The sequence below is a fragment of the Artemia sp. Qi Xiang Cuo genome, chromosome 4 (assembly GCF_049724085.1).
Source record: "Artemia sp. Qi Xiang Cuo chromosome 4, ASM4972408v1, whole genome shotgun sequence".
Taxonomy (NCBI): domain Eukaryota; kingdom Metazoa; phylum Arthropoda; class Branchiopoda; order Anostraca; family Artemiidae; genus Artemia; species Artemia sp. Qi Xiang Cuo.
In genome coordinates this window covers 83,177,537-83,197,630 of record NC_142797.1, presented here as the reverse complement: position 1 = coordinate 83,197,630, position 20,094 = coordinate 83,177,537, and the positions used below count along the sequence as shown (strand labels likewise).

Here is a 20,094-nt window from a genome sequence, read left to right as displayed (position 1 = left end):
CTTAATTTGTGGAAAAAGTTTTTTAATTAATCTCAAGAAACGTTCTATTTCGGTTAGTAAAATAATATGTATCACTTGAAACCTAAGCTCCTTTACTTTTGGCTCCATAGGAAATGAATATTTATTGCTGATTGCACTTTCAAAATTTACAAATGGTTCTTTTCTTTTACATGGTACCCACCATTTTCTTCTTCGAGAATTAAGAGTCTGCTCATTTCCATTTTTATTTCTTTGCTATCAGCCATGAGAAGCCATTTCTGTTGCATTGGCTTCAATATCTGAACTGAATCTTTTATGAAAGCTCGGGCATTTGTCTTCGAATTAGTTTGAGTAGGCTCATTTAGTATAGGCAACCGATTCTTGATTTACTTATTGGCCTGTTCATTTTTTTTTTTTGCTGTAAAATCGAGTTTTTTTTTAGCTATCCTTACTAATATCAGGAACAAAAAAAAATATGACTAAAAATATTTTGTTGAAGACCTTCAGAAACGACGGAAATCCATACCAACCCCTCCTCTCCACGACGCTAGTTTGGTAGTATAGCAGTATAGAAGAAAAATGACAAATGTTGATGTTAAATTAAAGAACCTTCAATGCCTGCTGCTATAGGGAGCAATGTTCCTTTGACATTGCGAAAAGGGTTTCAGGTTACCAGTTAAATTTGATAACTTACTGCTGAGAAACACTGAACGTTCGGAAAACAAGAAAAATATTTTTTCTTTATTAATAAAAAAAAGAAAAATAAATGCAATCGATTTCCATCACCGACAACCAGGGGAAACCATTTGCTTCGAAAACCAAGCGTAATCGATTGCAGTAGGTATTACTGAACGTGAGGTAAATAAAGTTCAAGGCCGTATCCAGGAGGGTTACGGGATTTGACCCCCCCCCACCCACACAAAATGCTTGATTTGTAAAAGCATAACATAAAATCATACAAACAAATTTTTGATGCGCTCTTTAAAGTTTTTATTTGTACCCTGCTCATGTTCCTCCCAAGTTTTTGAGGAACCAATGACATCAAAAGGAAAAAAAGAAAAGATTTTTATTTATTTAGGTCAGTTGCTCCTTCCTATGCACGGTAGTACGTTTCAGATAATTCAGGGTTCACTGGTCATTAGTAGAACCTTATGTGGCTTAAGAACTCGAAGCTGGATGAAGGGAACATTTATTCAAAGATTAATTCTCCCCTCCTCTGCCCCACAGTTTAATCAATTTGCAAAAGCCCTTCAAAAGATATTACACAACAACACTGCACAGACCGGTTTCTAAGGCTAGTCAATTAAGCTTTATTTCAAGACCGAAAAGATTACAAAAACAAACAATGCCATATTGGCACGAAAGTAAAAGGGTAAATTAGAGGACAAATAAGACAAAAATGTCGCTTCTTTGCTTATAAGTTTTGTCGTAAAAAACAATAAAAAAAACCTTAGCAAAATCACAGGCAATAAGAGTGGTTCCTCGTCAATAGAACTTCAATCCTTCAAGAACATGCTAATAGCGACTTCAAATCCGTCAGATGCCAATACCAGAAAATGAGATGGATTATCAAAAAGACTTAACATTTTGACTGGCCTTCTATCAAAAACATCCAAGTACATCTCTGGTCTCAAAAAATCCAGTGATATTAGAGTGTGCTGAGATGGAACATAATAAACTAGGACCTTGCCTGAAAGAAAAGATCAATTCAGTCAGAGACAAAAACCCGAATAGTAAGATAACATTTTTCTTTGCCAATTTTTCGGGAATTTTCCTAAAAGAAGAGTAAACTCGGCCAGATACAGACCCCTTAATAGTAAATTGTAAGCACAATCTATAGCCCCCCCCCCCTACCTTTCACATGGACATTTTTCTTCTTGAAGGCAGGGGTATTATAAAAAACCTTTTCAAGCAGTTCGTGGTAAGAAACTGTAAGCAAGGAGCGACTCAGCCCAATAGTAACCAAAACTCTAAAAAATGGATAACTATTGGTACATCAAAAGAATAGGCTTTTTATGCTGATTCCAAATATATAAAATTCATTAAGTTTAATGTTAACCATCAAAAGCTGTGAGCCTGAGAAAAATTTAACTGGTTATCAAAAAGGGGAGAAATACCCCCAAAAAGTTAAACGATCTTATTGTAAAATCAAATCAGCACATTCAGCATGTCCGAGGAATCCTTTTGTAGAGGTTTCAAGCTCCTATCTACAAAAATATGGAATTTTTTACTTTTTAACAGAAGAAAGATCATGGATACGGGTTTATTTTTTCCCCCTCGGGGATGATCGTAATAAAAACAATGGTCGTAGGAGGTTGGGAGAGGATTCATTCGAACAGAATTCAAAAGTTTGAGTGCCTTGTTTAAGTAAACAGAATTACTGAAGAACAATTAGCCGCCCTGCCACACCCATTTTTTCACAAAGACATCCGATCAAAATTTTGAGATAGCCATTTGAGTCAGCATGGTTAAAAGGTCCAATAACTATACCTTTGGGGATGACAATACTTTCCATAGCTTGAAAGGGCTGTAAGGCTACGGAAAGGGCTGTAAGGCTACGGAAAGGGCTAAGGTAAGGGAACAATTTGCTCATGGTTCACATATAGTATTTATAATTGGGAAGCATATGGTATTCTTATAGGGGGATTTTCCGAGGGGCATTTCCCATGTAGGGGGGGGGGGGTTGAAGTTTCCGTGACAAATTTCTGAGGGGAATCTTCTAGGAGAAATTTCCCACGGGGGGATGGAGGGAAGGAGATTTCCTGGCATGATTTGAAAGTCAGATATTAAATAAAAAAAAAAATATAGTTTTTCCAACTGAAAGTAAGGCACAACAATAAAGTTTAAAATGAAAAGAAACTATTCAGAATATGACGGGGGCTACCACTTCCTTAACCCTTGCTCGTTACGCTAAAGTTCGATTTTGGACTCTTGAAATTGAATGAGAAGTATTTTTAAAGAACTTTCTGACTTCAGCGTAAAGAGCGAAAAAATAATTTCTGTTTGTTTTAAGTGTTAATGTTGCTCTTTACTTTATGTTGAAAAAACTTCTTTTTTTTTATTTTCAGGAAGAGTCCATTCAATCGACACATCTAATGATTAAACTGACAATAAGAACTTTCAGTCTAGCTCTAACTGCTTCCAAGAGCTGGAGCAAAAGCAAAAAAAAACCCGTAAAAACGGTTTTTTACGGGTAGAATTGAACCTTTGGTTGAGAGGACGGGGTGGAATCGGGTTAACACCCTTTATACTGGATACTTTTTTTGGATGTATTGTTCAAAAATGTTATAAAAAATACTACAAAACGCATAAAAATCGGTTATTGAGTATTTTGAAGCTTGTTCACGAGTAGAATTTAACCTTTGGGCGATAAAACGGGGGGGGGGGGGGATTCAGCTGAAACCTCTTCAACCGTCCACTCTGGATACGAATTTGAGTTTTTATTTAAAAAATTATCCAGTTCTTTTATTTTGCTTTGAATCGCTTAAAATATATAGTGCTTTCAGTAGAGCGCGACTGACACTCCCGCTATAATTGGGGTGTAAGGGGGACAACTTAGTACATATATCTAGCAGTTTCTTTCCCTTTTGATTTTGAGTTGAATATCAGTTTAATTTGTGATACATTATAACTTCATTAATTGTTTTGTTTTTTATCAAGTATAATATCTGTTCTTTTATCTTTATTATCTCTCTTTTAATAATATAAACTATATTTTAAACAGGCGACGACAAACTGTCTACCACTGCTTAAGAGATGCTAGGAGTCAAGATTGGATGGATAGGGAGGAGAGTATGTTTCTTCCATCTGTATGCAGGGGCTGTTCGGTATTTGAGTAAATACCGAAGATTAGTAAATTCAAGGGATAGTGTTCGTGGGGATTTACCGCTGCTCCAAGGCATTTTAAGGGCAATTTTAAGAAACGAATTATTATGTTGGGATATTTTATAGAGAAGGGCGAGGAAGCGACTTAATTTTGCAGACTTTAATCGTTTTCCTCTTTTCGTGTTTGTTTTGGTGTATATCGTCCCTTACTTTTTAATGAAATTTAAAAAACAAGTTTTTTTCAACTGAAAGTAAGGAGTGACATTAAAACGAACAGATATTTTTACGTATATCAGAGAGGTTACCCCTCCCCAACACCTCGCTCTTTACGCTTGAACTTTTTGTACTTTTAAAGAAGTTTCTTATTGTTCTAGTTAAGCGAGCTTTGTGTTTCAGGAGTCGTTACTAAAGAATTGGGACAAAATTCAAACTTTAGCTTTTTTTTTCTACAGAAGAGTACTCTGATATGGTGAATCTGACAGTGTGATTTTCATTAAGATTCCTTTGCTTATAGGGGGCGTTCCCCAGCTTTCCAAAAATCCGGCAAATTTTCTCAGGCTCGTAGCCTTTGATGGGTATGACTAAACTTAATGAATTTATATACTTGGAATCAGCATAATAAGCCAATTCTTTTGGTATATCTATTGGTATCAAAATTTCGTTTTTTAAAGTTTCAGTTCCTATTAAGCCTGGTTGCTCCTTACTTATAGTTCGTTACCACAAACTGTTTGATTCATATACGTATCAAAAAACGTATGAAACATATAACCCATAATATGTATGTTTCATGAGGCGAACTGACCCCCACCTGTCCCTATTCCTCTTGACGTCCATAGGAGGAATCCTATTAAGCCTGGTCGCTCTTTACTTATAGTTCGTTACCACAAACTGTTTGACACAAATACGTATCAAAAACGTATGAAACATATAACCCATAATATGTATGTTTCATGAGGCGCACAGACCCCCACCTGTCCCTATTCCCTATTCCTGTTGACGGCCACAGGAGGAATCCTACTGTGCCTGGTCGCTCCTTACTTACAGTTAGTTACCACAAACTGTTTGATACATATGCGTATTAAAATAAATATGAAACATATAACCTGCAATATTTATGTTTCATGGGGCGCACTGACCACCACCAGTCCCTATCCCTGCTGACGTCCATAGGAGGAATCCACATTAAAAAGGATTTATTTGAAGAACTTACAATGAAGTCGTGCAAATGATGACCCTTTCCACTTCAAGAAAATAATCAGTGGAAGTTACTTTTTCAGGAATGATTTTCAGAGGGATGATGAATCAGGTTTAGAATGTCTCAGACTTTTTCCCTTAGCTTGATCCATTAATGTATGCCAGGGAATCAGACAGAAGAGTCAGAGACAGAAGAAACAATAGGTTTTATATCATCTTGTATATGATAGTTCAGTTTTTTGTCAAAAATTAAACTTTATTACAACATTATTTTTTGTTAATTATATAATGCACTAGATATTGCAACTTCCTTTCAAAAAACCCTTAAAAAGTTCTCTTTAATGTCCCAGTACCCCGCTAGCGGTGAAATAAAGAAGAAGAAACATCAGTGCTACCCACGCAACAAAATATGTTTTCTCGTTGGTCAAGCTGGGGGCTGTAAGTATCCTCTATAGGGTTTTCTGTAATGGCAATTCCAATGTGTGTAATTTCCGTCTCGATTCGACACCTTTCTGAGGGGTCTCAGGTTGTTTATCGAAATTGCCATAAACTTGTTTTGAAGATGGGATTTTATAATTAAGACTATTCAAAATAATGGCTGCCATTCCTGAAAAATTGCTGTGTGACATTAAGTGAAGAATTTTTAGGAAGATCTTGTTCCAAATTTCTATCCAAGAAAGTTGTTTTCAAGCTCCTTCCTCCACCAATTTTCCGTACATATGGTGAATTCTAGTCGTGCTGAATCGTGAATGGTGGTGCTGCATAAACAGCCTTCCTCAAAATTAGAGCAAACAACTTAAATAGAAAACAAAATTCGAGCATGGAAGGTGTTTGCAACATCCAACATTACTTCTTCTAACTTTGAGAGCAAGACATTTGTTGTTCTTCTTCTTCCTGTTTTATTATTTGCAGGTGATATTGTATAATCTTATATTTATAATCATTAATCCGTCAAAACATTTTTTCTTCTTCTTCTTCCTGTTTTCGACCTACTTCCTGTTTGTCTCTTTTAGGAAACAAACAAATCAAAACAACGATTATACAAATACAAACAAAATAAATTCTTGTGCTATGTACAAAACATATATCCTATTTATAGGGTTTCCAAACTAAAAGAAAAGAATGTTTCAGAGCCATTTTTGTCATTTCTAGTATTTTGCATGACTGAGGGCACAAATTTTTACTACAAGGTATCAAACCAAGAAACTCTAACAATATTCAAATGTTTTTTACCTTTCTCAAAGAACCAAAAACTATGTGGTTTTTCCCTCTTAAAAAATCACCAGATTTTCGAAAAAAAAGAAACTTAAATAAAAGGAATAAATTCCAGACATGATGTGAGGACCGTGGGGGCATTTTACGAGCATTTTACTAGCAACTCTGTTTAGGGTGAAAGTTATTATTTTGCTTCTATGTTTTATATTTCTTAAACACTATCCCTAAAAAATATATCTAAAACATAAGCTATCATAGGTAAACAGCTTCAGGAAACGGTTGTTTAGTTTAATAGGACAACTTCAGACTACCCAGTTACAAACTTCAACCCTTTACTTGATTTATACACAAAATCATCCCTGTTTGCCACTTATTTAACGTAGAACTTGAAGGCAATCTAATGCTTCACTGATTTTTACATTTCCTCCGGCACTTCTATCAGAAGGGGTGGTCATAAGATCTTAGAAGGAGGATCATTTGGTTGGGAGTTAGAAGTTCTTATTCCGTTTTTAAGAGTTCAAAGAGATTAGATTAAAAAAAGATGTAATTTTTCGCAAGAAAACTGTATTTGTTTCTACATCTTTTACATATTTGTCGTTATGACGTCATAACATCATCTTGGTAAAAATAGTTGTTTGCTTTTTACGAGGTCTGGAACCATATCAACAAATATACTAATATAGACAAAAGCTTATCAAATTACTATTAAAATTGCTGCAATAATTCAAAGATTTTTACAAAAATTAACTTTGCATGATTTTCTGTTAAATTGAGTTTTTAGAAACAACAAAACACACCTGTGTGTAGTCCTATAGCAACGGTTGGACCGTTAACACACACGTCTTTAATTGTGCCATACTCCGATTTTATTACATTTAGTAATCTGTAGTTCTCTCCGTCCATTGTCAGGTAGTACTCACCTCGGACTGCAAAATAATTCAATTAGTCAAAGAGAAAATGAAATTTTGACCGCACTAATTCAAAAAGTAGAAAACGTACATAGCAAAATAGCAACATAACACAGATAACAAACGTAATTTGCTATTTGCCATGTTATGGAGTTGTTAAAAAAAGACAAAACAAAACAGAATGTAGGCAGTTTCAAATGAAAGTAAAGAGTAGCGCCAAAACATAAGACAAACAGAAATCTACTGTATATGATTGATAGGGTCCCTAGCAGTTGAAAACCAATGCATAGGTAGCCCGTTTATTTATGGATACGTAAAAGGTGCACAATCATAGGCGGCACAATAGCGCTACCTAAATGAGCGATGTGGGCATAATGTATTATCCTTTTCTTTTTTACTGAGGCACTTTGTATAGAAGGAGTTGAAGTAGAAATTTTGGAAGGACCTCATTCAATTAGATATTCAAAGTTCCAGTGCCCTATTTAAAAGTCAAAAGTGATTGGAGGGCAACCAGCCCCTTCCCACACCCATCAATTCTCCAGAAATATCCAATCAAAATCTTGACATAGCCATTTTATTCAGCATAGCTGAAAAGTCCAGTAACTATGTCTCTGGGCATGCCCCCCTCCCTACAGCCCTCAGGACTAGGGACGCAAATTATACAATTCGTCCATTGTTTACATATAGTATTAGTTATTGAAAAACGGTTGGAATATTTGACCTTTAGTATTCAAAAAGAAGAAGGACATTCTTGAGATCCTTTCAGAGAATCTTGACGGTAGTGTTGAACTAAATCAAAACATGTTATGTGCATGCGGGTTGTCAAAATATTTCATCAGTATTTGATAATGATATTGACATTGAAGACGAAAGTCAAATTTCTTCAAATTTCGATAATGATGGTAGCATTTTTGTTTTTGAACTGGTTTCCACAGATGATTTGAAGAAGATTGTGAATTATTTGGGTCCATTGGAGGCTCCTGGAATTGATCACATGCCAAAACGAGTTCTAAAACATATTATGCCGGTGATATCTCATATTTTGATTTTTTTTTCTTTTCTTAAATCAATTTGTCTTTTCAAAAAGGAATTGTTCCAAAAGGTCTAAAGAAAAGCCGTTTTATACGTTCATATAAGTATGGAAATAAGGAAGAGATAAATAATTACCGTCCCATATCAATTTTAGCAGTTATTTCGAAGATTTTTGAAAAAATAATGCATGATAAAATAAGTAAATTTGCGGAAGAAAATGAAATAATACCACCTAGCCAATATGGATTTCAGAAAGGGCATTCGAAGGATCACCCGATTACCCATTTTATTTGTAAAGTGAAAGATTTTCTAGATATAGGTTTTTATGCCTCAGCTTTACTCATTGACCTGTCGAATGTATTTGATACAGTAAACCATAATCTTTTAGTTAGAAAAGATTAAAGAACAATATATTTCCACCGTGAATTGTTAGTTAGATTGAGTCATATCTATCAGATAGGTCACAGGTCGTTATAGTTGGACCAAAAAGATCACGAGAACACCTAATAACTTGCAGAATTCCACAAGGGTCAATTTTAGGGCCACTTGTTTACCTCATTTATACCGCAGATATAGGAAATTTGATGAAAGATTGTTTGACAATATCACTCACAGATGATACTGTTTTATTATTCCGAGCTTTAAGTGTAGAAACCGCTTTTAAGACCATGGAGAGCGCGTTGAATGATCTAATAGAATATACGAGGCGTAACCGTGTATTGATTAATATTAAAAAAACGAATTATGTGATTTTTTCTACTATTAAAAAGGTAAACACTGAACTATCTTTAACAGCTGAAGGATGTTCGATATATAGGGTTTCGAAATCTAAATATTTAGGTATAATCATTGATTAATTATTGCCATGGAAAGAAAATATAAATTCAATATCTATAAAAATTACAAAAGGAGCTGGGATTTCGTATAGATTTAAAAATTTTCTTTCGCAAAAAGTTTTGCGAACCCTTTATTTTACTCTTGTTTATCCTTGTATTCATTATAGTTGTTACATTTTGGCCATTTATTTCAGCTATAATTTAAAGAGAATTCAAATCTTATAAAATAGAGCTGTAAAGTCAATTTATAAGACAAATTTGCCAGCTCCAAACTGCTGTTTTCATGTATAAATACTTGAATAATCTAGCACCCCCAGTACTAACACAACTTGTCCTTTTTCATTTATCGTCATATTATCATGCTTATCCAACGTCTTCATCTACACATTTTTTTCTTATCTCGGATATTTGTCCCACGCAAAGAGTAGCTTTTTCTATCAAATACGTTGGAGTGAAATTATAGAACAGAATTCCACTGGAAATAAAAGTTTCCGTTTTAGTTCTGTCATTTCAATACAATTATACGAATCATCTTCTTTCTACTAGTACAAATGAATAATGTTTAGGAGGATTCTCTCTTTTTTATGTAGTGCACTGTGTCTTTTTACAGTATTTTTTTTTTTCTCTTTCAAAGTTTAACACTTGTTGTTTTGTCAATAATCAGTGATAATATTTATATGAATGCTCGAGTTCTCCAGGGGCTGGATTTAGGCCCTAGAGTTCATTGATCAGTCACTGGAGTTGTGTTCTATTTGTGTGTTTATATTCAATAAAATCAAAGTTCAAAGTTCAAAAGAGCGTAACTGACCAATGAGGGATGTATCAATTTGGAACTTTCACGTAATGACGAGGGGGATGATCAATTGACCAAACAGGCAATATTTGCACACTACTACTACTACTACTACTACAGCAACAACAACTACTACAACCACAACTACTACCACTCAAACTACTGCTACCATAGCAAGTATTACAAAGGCTGAGGATATTGAACTGAAAATTTGAGGAATTGTCGAGGGGAAAGTTCAATTAAGTCAAAACTTACTATGTGCATACAGATTGTTAAAAGGGCGCAGCAGTAATATATTTAGAACAACTCATTGTATCAAGCTGAAATTTCAAGGGCATCATGGGGAGATGTTCAACCAGACAAAAGAAAACATGCGCTTACGGCTACTGATGTACATACAGCTCCTAATACTGTTATTACTTCTACTGCTACTACAACACTGTTGTTGCTCCTACTACTACCACTACTACTATGATACTAATACTATTAAGGCTAAGGGTATGGAGGTGAAATTTTGTCAAAATATTCTGGGGAAATTTGAACTAAATCAAGACCCACTATGTTAATGCTGATTTTCGAAAGGGCGTATCTAAAGAATGGATTAATGTATTAAGCTGGAATTTTCAGGGAATGCTTAAAAGACGACCAATTTACCAAAAGGCAATTTGTGCACGCTACTACTAATACTACTACCACTGCTATTACTGCTACTACTCCAACTATTACTCCTATTAAAACTACTACTATGGTAAGAATGGAAATTTTGGGAAGTTGGACTAAATCAAAACACACTATTTGGATGCAGGTTGTCAAAAGGGCGCATCAGCAGTATCTTAGGAACGGCATGGTGGGTGAAGTCGAAACTTACAGGGCTTGTTGTGGGTTATATTAAACTACACAATAGGCAATGTTTGCATCCTACTACTGCTGCTGCTATTATTACTTGTAATACTACTGCTATTAAAGCTAAGTGTATTAAGGCAATTTCGTGGAATTTTGAAGAAAATTTTGTGAATGTTGAAACAGTTCTGAACTATATCAAAACACATTATGCGCATACAGGTTATAAAGATGAAGTATCGGCAATGCATTAGGATTAGCTTATGGTAGTAAGTTGAGACTTCCTGCGTGTGTTGAAGGGGATGTTACAAAAAAAGAAAGAAAAAAAAGTGCAATCTGCATACTACAACTACTGCTAGTACTACTACTACAAGTATTGCTACTACTGAAGCTAAGGGCATTAAAATGAAGAATGTTTAGGCGGATGTTTAACTAAATCAAAAGGAACTATAAGCATATAGATTGTCAAAAGGATTTAACAAAGTATCTCAGGAACGGCTTACATTATTAAGTTGAAACTTTCAGGACATGTTGTGGCTGATTTTGAACTAACCAAAAGGCACTATCTGTATACCATTAACATTACAATTGCTGTAACTAATGAAGCTAAGGTTATTAAGGCAAAACATTTAAGGGGAGTTTCATTAAACGAATAAAAATATATGCATGCAGATTTTCAAAACGGTATATGAGCAATATCACAGGCAGCGCAGCGCTATCACAGAAACTTTTAAAGGAGCTCATTCGATTGGAAATTCAAAGTTCTAGAGCCCTTTTGAGAGTCAAAAGTGATTGTTGGACAAGCAGTCCCCTTCACGAGCCCATTATTTCTCAATACATCCGATCAAATTTGTTTTTATATCCGTTTTGTTCAACATAGTTGAAAAGTCCAGCAACTATGTCCCTTGGGATGTCAACCACCCACAGATCTCAGAGCAAGGGCTGTAGTTTATGTAATTTGCCCATTATCCATATATAGTGTTTTTTATAAGAAAAAGGGGAATGTTTGATCTTTTGTGTTAAAAAAGACATTCAAGCGAAGCTTTCATAGAAATTTGAAGGGAGTATTGAACTTAATCAAAACCAGTTATGTGCATACATGTTGCCAAAAGGGTAAATTCAGGAACAATTGATGGTATTAAGTTGGAACTTCATGGAATGAGTGGCCTGGTCAATTGACCTGGGGCATGTTGAGGTGGATGTTGAACTACACAAAAGGTACTATGTGCATGTTACTACTATTACTACTATTACAACTACTACGATTACTGCTTCTATTTCGCCTATTAAGGTGAAAATTTCAGGGAACATTTAGGGGGTTGTTGAAGAAAATTGAAATACAATGTGTGCATTCTGGTTGCCAAAATAATATATGAGCAATTACACTGGAATAGCTTAGAGTACTAAGTTAAAATTTTCTGGGCGTTTTGCGAGGGACATTGAACTAACCAAAGGGTACTCTACGGATACTGCTACTACTACTGTTGCTGCTGCTACTACTATGACTACTACGGAAGCTAAGGGCAAGAAGTTGAAACTTGCAGGAAATATTCAGAGGAATGTCGAACTAAATAAAAACACACTCTGTACAAGCAGGTTGTCAAAAGTGTATATCAGCAGTATCACAGGAATCGTCTTGGGGGCTTGAAACTCTCAGGACATGTTAAGGGGGCTTTTGAGCTAGGCAAAATTCAAAATGCGCATACTACTACTACATACAATTAGTAACACTGCTACTACTACTGCAACGACGACTGTTACTAGCACTACTGAAACTAAAGGTATTACAGTGAAACTTTCAGGGAATGTTGAAGAGGATAGAAAACTAAATTCAAACATGCTATGTGGATGCAGGCTATTACAAGGCCGTAACAGCTATATTTCCGGGACAACTTAGAGCATTAAGTTGAAATTTTCAGTGTATGTTAAGGGGGATGTTGAACCAAGTTCAAGTTCTTTATTAATCAATAAAAAGACTAATATTTTTACAAAACTATCAAATTAATTATCCATAGTGAGGATAACTCGTGTGTGGGTTATACAATCAACAATAAATAAATAACGCTATCTCAAGACGCCAGAATAAAAAAATGGCGCGTCAACTCTCCGTGCGGTAACAAAAAACAAAACTTTCAAGAAATTCAAAATAACAAAAAAAAAAAAATATATATAAAAATAAGGAGCCTCCACTCAAGAATTGAAATGAATTGTTACTAATTAAATGATTCTTTAATCTACTTTTTCATTAACCAGTGATTTATTCAAATATACAAAACTACAAAATTTGTCCCAATTATATAATGCTATGCCTTGATGAAAAACGGAACCTTTCAGATTGTATTAAAATCTGACAAACTACAAAAATGCCACAGGTCAAATAAGCATATAAAACCTTATTATCGCCAATCAAAAGATACTATATGTATGCAACTTCTACTACTTCTACTACTACTACTAATGCTACTATTAAGACTAAGGGTATTAAGGTGACACTTTCAGTAAATGTTGGGGGTATATTAAATTGAATTGAAAAACGGTGCATGTATGCAAGCTGTCAAATAGCCATATTAGCAGTATATCAAGAACGACTTAGAGCATTACCTTGAAACTTTCAGAGCATGTTGAGGGGTATATTGAGCGAATAAAAATGCACCATGTGCATACTACTACTAGTAGTGCTACAATTACTGCTGTTAGTGCTAATGTTATTTAGACTAATGGTATTAATGTCGAACTTTCAGGGACTGTTGAGGGGGATGTTGAGCTAAATCAAACACATTATGTGCATGCAGGTCATCAACAGGACGCATCAAGATAATTCCCAGAAATTGCTTCAAGTATTAAATTGAAATAATCAGGGCATGGGGAAGGGATTTTGTACTAGATCAAAAAGGCACAATGTGAATACCATTGATTCTTACTGCTAATACTACGACTACTATCATTAATACCACTCCTATTGCTCCTACTATTACTTCTGCTAGGTTATAGGGTATATCCTAGAATAGGGTATAAAGTAGTAACTTCTACAGAATGTTTATATTGCTTTAAAAATAAATCAAAAGGCACTATAAGAATGCTGGTTGTCAATGAGATGTCTCAGCAATATCTCAAGAAACACGGAGGGTATTAATTTGAAACTTTCCGGGCTAATACTATTACTACTTCTACTCTTACAATTAAACTTAATCAAAAGAGTGTAAGCACGTCCAGGTTGTCAAAATAGCATAGACACAATGTCCTGGGAATGGTATTAAGTCTTATTTTTCAAGAAAATTTGTGTTGTGAAACTAAATTAAACAATAATATATGTGCCAAGATTTTCAAAAGGACGTATGCTATTAAATTTTGTTGAAGAATTTCCATCTAAATAGTAAGCAACACAATGGATTCTCAACAATGGAGCAACAAAACACAAAGACAACACAAAGAGCAACACAACACAAAGACCGGAAAATTTAAAATAGTCACTTCTTTTTCAACGAAAAACAATATATCAATTAAAACGAATAGAAATTAACTTAAAAAAGTTTTTCCACAAAATAAATTTTCAAAAAAATATTAAACCAAAATTGAGCAAAAATAAAGTCAAATAATTTTCCAAGCTTAAAACTACTGCAAATCACCATCAATAAATAAATGAAACGAACAGAAATTACAATAAATAAGTGTGTCAAATTCAAAACGAGTAGAAATTAAGGCTTCTGAAGACTAGAACATAATTTGCACTTAGCTGAAAACAGAATATATTCTAAATGTTTTAACTTTTTTTTACCTTTAATAAATCCAATATTATAAAGACTTTAAGGAATAAATGTCAGTTTTTGCATATAAAACTGCCAATCTACATTTATTTGTTTTTTTTTTAGTGATCTTGGCTATGATGGTGTTTTTTTCGCTATCATGAGGATTAGACACATTGAGCTCCAAAAAGGGGTTGTTTTCAGTTAAGTGCAAATTAAGTTTTGGTCTTAAGAAGGCATGGGATGCGCCAGCCCTATTTATCTTACTTTAGTTTGAGTATAACCGAGTGTGACAATAACCAAGTTTGATTCGGTTATTTATTATAATTCCGTTCATTTTGTGTTTCATTTATTAATTGATGGCGATCGCCTGCAGTTTTATGCTTGTAAAATTATTTGACTTAATTCCTGCTCATTTTTGGTTTAGTGTAGCTCTACTTTTCTCCCAAAATTTCAATTGTGGAAAAAGTTTTTTAATTAATCAAAAATGAAGAGCGGGTAGCCCAGATGGTAGAGCATTAAACTCTCTATCTCATGACCAGGGAATCGAGCCCGATTTCTGGCTTTTGAATTATTTGCTGGGGCGAGGACAAAACAGTTTCTTATGCACATGTTCCTGCATGAGCTATGTTTTTTTTTGCACAAATTTCTCATTGACCATGCGTTTATAATGCCAAATCAGAAGAAAAAGTAAAGAGCAAAACTTTTATACGATATATGGCCTCATTAGAGGTTGAGTCCCAACCTCATTAGAGGTTGAGGACTAGCACGCAACTATCACTGCAGGAAATGTTATACCTAAAAGTGTCCAACGCGAATAGAATAGACTGTTAGTATATAATTAGGCAAGTAGTCTACCACACCTGTACAATCCAAGAACATTAGTCAAACAGACTAAAAAAGCATAACAAGTTTTTTATTCAATTTAAAATACCAAGCACTTTCAAAAATGAAAAATAAAAATAAGAAAATTCATTCTGTATATGAGGGACTCCAGTGCCCCGTCAACGAGTGATTCAACGAGCATTAAAAAATGATTTATTGGAAAAAAATAACCCTGAATAGAAATTACCTTGGGTTAAATATTTGGTTTGTTGATTTTCTTGGTTTAGACCTTTTTTTTTTTACTTATTTCTCAACAGAAGTTGGTCCACAGAGCCAATTTGGAAGAAAAGTCCAAAAATCCGGACTCAATGCTCAGTCCAGGAATATACCCAGAGATTAACAAGGAAGGAGCTGGGTTGCAATTAAACTTGAAGGGAATATAAAAACAAGTTTCTATGATCCGGAAACTCAATCCTTAATCCAGGAATATACACAGGCATTAGGAAAAAAGGAACAGAAATGCAATTAAACTTAAAGATAATGTAAATAACAGTTTTATAATAAGAATGCAACAAAATTAATTAAACGAACCAAGTTAAATATTTGATTTGTTAATTTTGTTGGTTTAGACCCTTGTGAAATCGTATTTTCTTTTCCTATTTATCAACAAAATTTGGTCCACAGTTCCAATTTGGAAGAAAACCCCCAAAATCTGGAAACTCATTGCTCAGTCCAGGAATATATCCAGATGTTAGCAAGGAAGGAGCTGAGATGCAACTAAACTTAAAGCGAATGTAAAAAAAAAAATTCTCTGATAAGATTGAAGCTAATTTAAGAGAGAAAATTTGCGCCAAATTTCCCAATGAAACTTTCAGGAACGAATTTACAGTGTGAATAAAACCTTAGTTTCATTCAAACTTTATCTTTACACCTACTGTTACTACTTCTGCTCTTACAATTGAACTAAATCAAAAGAGTGTAAGTACATCCAGGTTGTCAAAATAGCATAGATACAATGTATTGGGAATAGTATTGTTTTAATTTTCGTGAAAATATGAAATTGAATTAAAATCAAGTAGTTGCGGACATGCATCAAGCCATGGCTATTTGTAGAAAAACCGAAGAAATATAATCCGAGTGAGTGAGAGACAAATTTGGGATAAGCCCACTTTAGGATTGTATAAAAATTAACTTAATGTGATTAACAGAAATTAACTTTAAAATTTTTTCCACCAAACAAGTATTTCAAAAAAAGGTCATTCGCAACATTAAACCAAAACTGAGCCGAAATAAAGTCAAATAATTTTCCAAGGTTAAAACTACCACAAAGCACCATCAATAAATAAATGAAATTCAAAACGAACACGGATTACAATTAACAGACGAGTTAAATTTCAAGCTCTTACCCGTCTTTACTTTTTTATGTTAAGCTCAGCTTCTTTTTTCATGGATTGCTAACATTACAAAGGCGATTCCCATTACTTGCGCGGGATTTTAGGCCAAATTTACGTGAAATTGCAATTTATGGCTTTTTGTTTAGTTAACAGTTTTTATTTTATCTAAATGAACCCAGGAATAGGTGTGCTACCACAATTAAGACCCAGGAGGGATTTGCAAGCATACATACCCATTCCTCTTCCGATAAGTTTAGCCACGTGCTAGCTATTCTATATATGAAGGTGGATGCCCCCTCCCTTCATCCCCCTTTACATCTTTAGCTACAATTTAATACTTCCCTAAACATTTAGGGAGTAACAAAGAAATTCAATTGGTAACTGCAAGGGCTTTGGCTATAAATTTAATGGATATCTCAGAAATCTTCATTCAATAGCATTTTAGCTCTCTTCGGACTGCTAAAGTTGTTCTATGCAACAAACATGTTACAAATTCTTGGCGCCATCTCTATTATTTCCTAGAGAAGAGACTAAACCTACCGTTTTCCAACAAAACGAGTCATTCCTTGATACTCTATAAAACTAGGTCGATAGAATCACTACTGATTTGACTGCAATGAAATGCTACATATTTTAATTTTACAATGATAACAGATACCTCTGGTTGAAAAAATGTATATTGATAAATGCTAGCGTGAGAAACTAAAATTCCTGTCAAGGAAACGGAGCAACAAAAGTGACCAACGTCATCTATCGAAAGGAACAATGGAAAAGTAAAGTGAAAGGGATGAAGATTCAACCAAACCGGAAAATCTTCACATGCATATGCTTTCTTTCATGAAAAAGTAAATGAGTTGTCCCTCGAGAAAACAAACCCTCGCAATAGCTACGAAAAGCTTTAACAGCATTGGGAAGAGATCCAATACTCTTTAAAATAAATGATTTAAAGGTTTCCGATTTTTTTCCCAACCAAAAGTTTTTCTCGGACAAATTTTTTTTTGTCCCGAAAGGGGGAATTTTGCAGGTAGCGACTCAGGTTTCAAATGTTCGAGGCTGGTTTTTGCGCAAAAACAATTGCAACATAACATACAAACAGCCGAGCTCGTACCACTCAACATGATCAATCCTCATAAGAAGACTTTCTAAGTTTTTTTTTCTATTATTCAAAGTCCTATTACCTGAGAGACAAACGCAATCTGTTCTAAAGATCTTCGAGTTGAAATGTTCCTCTTCCAAATTTAAAGGGGATTTTTCACAAAAAGCTGTAATATAATGCACCATATTTATGCTAAATGGCTGAAGTGTATAACTGAACTTGACTTGTTTCTCAGCACTATAATACTTTCCAGAATCTTCAATATAGCACAGAGTCCCATTTGTTACTTTAAATGAATCTAAGCCATCAACTGATTCTCTTTTAAGTCTCTGTAAGCCTGGTACAGAAAAACCGGTAACACCATAGTGGCCATCATAAACATAAAGAAATCGTTCATCATAACAAATATTTCTTAATTGTAGTCCATGATATAACTCAATGAGTCCAATAGTTGCGAAATCTTTCATCCTCATTAACTTAATTAAGCCGTTACGTACCAAAATGAAAAAATGATCATGTTTTGAATAAATACCACCACAAATGTCAACTTGCCGAGAGTATATATTGACTAATTCAATATGTGTGATGTTCTTTTGATTTGTTTTCTTTAGTATTTCACCTGTAACTGCGTTCATAGTTAAGGTCTCTTTATTATGAGAGTGAGTAAGTAGTATATCACCTGAGTTAACAATAATACTAATTTCTGTAATATTAATATGTGTGCCAATATCTTCATCTGCAAGAAAAGATGTTTGTCTTGGTTCATATGAGCTTAAGTTCTTACGCCAAATGGCATTTGATACCAATTTACCATAAGAAGCCACAGGTTCTTCTTTTTTCCCTGGGATCATATCTAAGGGAGTTATTGAATACTCTTGTATGAGCTCTGAGAGTATATTAGGGTCCATGAATTCATGAGCTATGGCCTTCCAATTTATCATAGCCTAAAAAAATAAAAAACAATCTTAAATTCAATTATACACAAGATGAAATTCTGTACCGGGAGTAAAACACGATATATTTGAAATACCAAAATAAAGGTCCTTCTTTAATTCGGACTCCTATAATTAAGCTAAATCTAGTTTCAAAAATGAAAAAGTCTTTAATCAGCAAAGAAAAGAAATTGCAATCTTTGGATTTCGCTAAGACAGTGAGCAATAAGAAAAGTGCTACGCACAATATTTTTAAGGACGTTTAAACGATAAGAACCGTGTGAACGCCTAAATCATCAAAAACATTTAAGATGTATTATTGGACGAGGGTTCGCGTCCTTGGGGCCCGTGAGCCAATGGCAGGCAGTCCCTAGAGCGCAGGACGAAAGAACTGCGTTTGGGAGTAGGGTAAATGTGTTTTTTAATTTTAATATGAAGTGAGATCAGAAACGTTTAGTACGAAATTATTTTGGTCACCGTTATTGTCATAGAAGTGACCCGTTGCTGTACAACTAAGCATGTAAGTTCAATAAATCTATTGTCTTTTTATAAGTGTTTGTTTCTCTTATATGTCTGAGTCTAGTCCGATAATAGGTAACTAGTTCGCCAGTCCCCAAGGTAAATGCTCCCAAAGGAATCTGATCTCCAAGTGGCGCTATAGGAGAAATCTCTATCGCCACGAGCAAACCTTTTCTATTACCACAAATAATTATTCAATGGTACAAATGGCGCGTGTCGGTAATGTCAAACCTGGATCCTGTATGTTAGACATATTTTTGAAAGACACACAACAGGAAGAAACACCGAATTCATGCGAAGCCGTGGTAGGAAGTACTAAGCGAGAAATATTCATTCACCTTAAAAATGACCTTTGGTTATTCTCAGTTCCAAGAGAAACCGTCGGAACTCTGTCTTGTTACAATAATACGGAAAGAATAGAACCAAGTTACAAGACAGAAGTACTGTTACAAAACGTGGGTACGATAACCATAAAACAAGGGTGTCGACTCGTAACTAAAGAGTCAACCGTCCGAACGCCGTTAATTACCACAAGCACAAAGGTAATAAGTCCCGAAATAACCAACTTCAAGGCGATCAACCTGTCGTACACTATTCCCAAACTAGAAAACGAGTACATAAAAACCTCTGTATGGTCGAAAATAGAGACAAATAAAGGAACGATAAGGCTTAAAAAAATAAGAGAGGCATTAGATTCGCAGATTCCCCTATTTACAAACGAAGACCAAAGATTAGCGTATGTAGATAATAAATACGGATTGTTCTCGACCAATTTCTGGTGGAACATATTACCGGCCGTATGTTTCGTATTCGCAACCTCCCTGACCCTAAAAACCCTATTGACTTTTAATTACGGAAAAGTCCTAAGAATAAGAAGAAGAAAACCAAAAGAAGAACACGGAGAAACAGCTGAAATGCTGAGAATAAACCCGGAGCCACATGAGAACGTCTAAGCCAAGAAAT

The 20,094-nt window shown here is 34.6% G+C and overlaps 1 protein-coding gene across 1 annotated transcript in view; it reads right to left on the bottom strand.

Moving 5' to 3' along the window:
• Positions 1–1,275: 1,275 nt before the first annotated feature.
• The window catches only part of LOC148953529 (uncharacterized), a 37,424-nt gene continuing 18,605 nt past the window's right edge, over positions 1,276–20,094 (bottom strand). The window contains exons 2-4 of the mRNA XM_089088585.1: positions 17,763–18,624; positions 7,011–7,139; positions 1,276–1,669 (exon numbers count right to left, since the gene is read on the bottom strand). Of these exons, the coding sequence (XP_088944711.1) occupies positions 1,476–1,669; positions 7,011–7,139; positions 17,763–18,624 (1,185 nt within the window). The 3' untranslated portion in view covers positions 1,276–1,475. The remainder of the gene's footprint in view (positions 1,670–7,010; positions 7,140–17,762; positions 18,625–20,094) is intronic.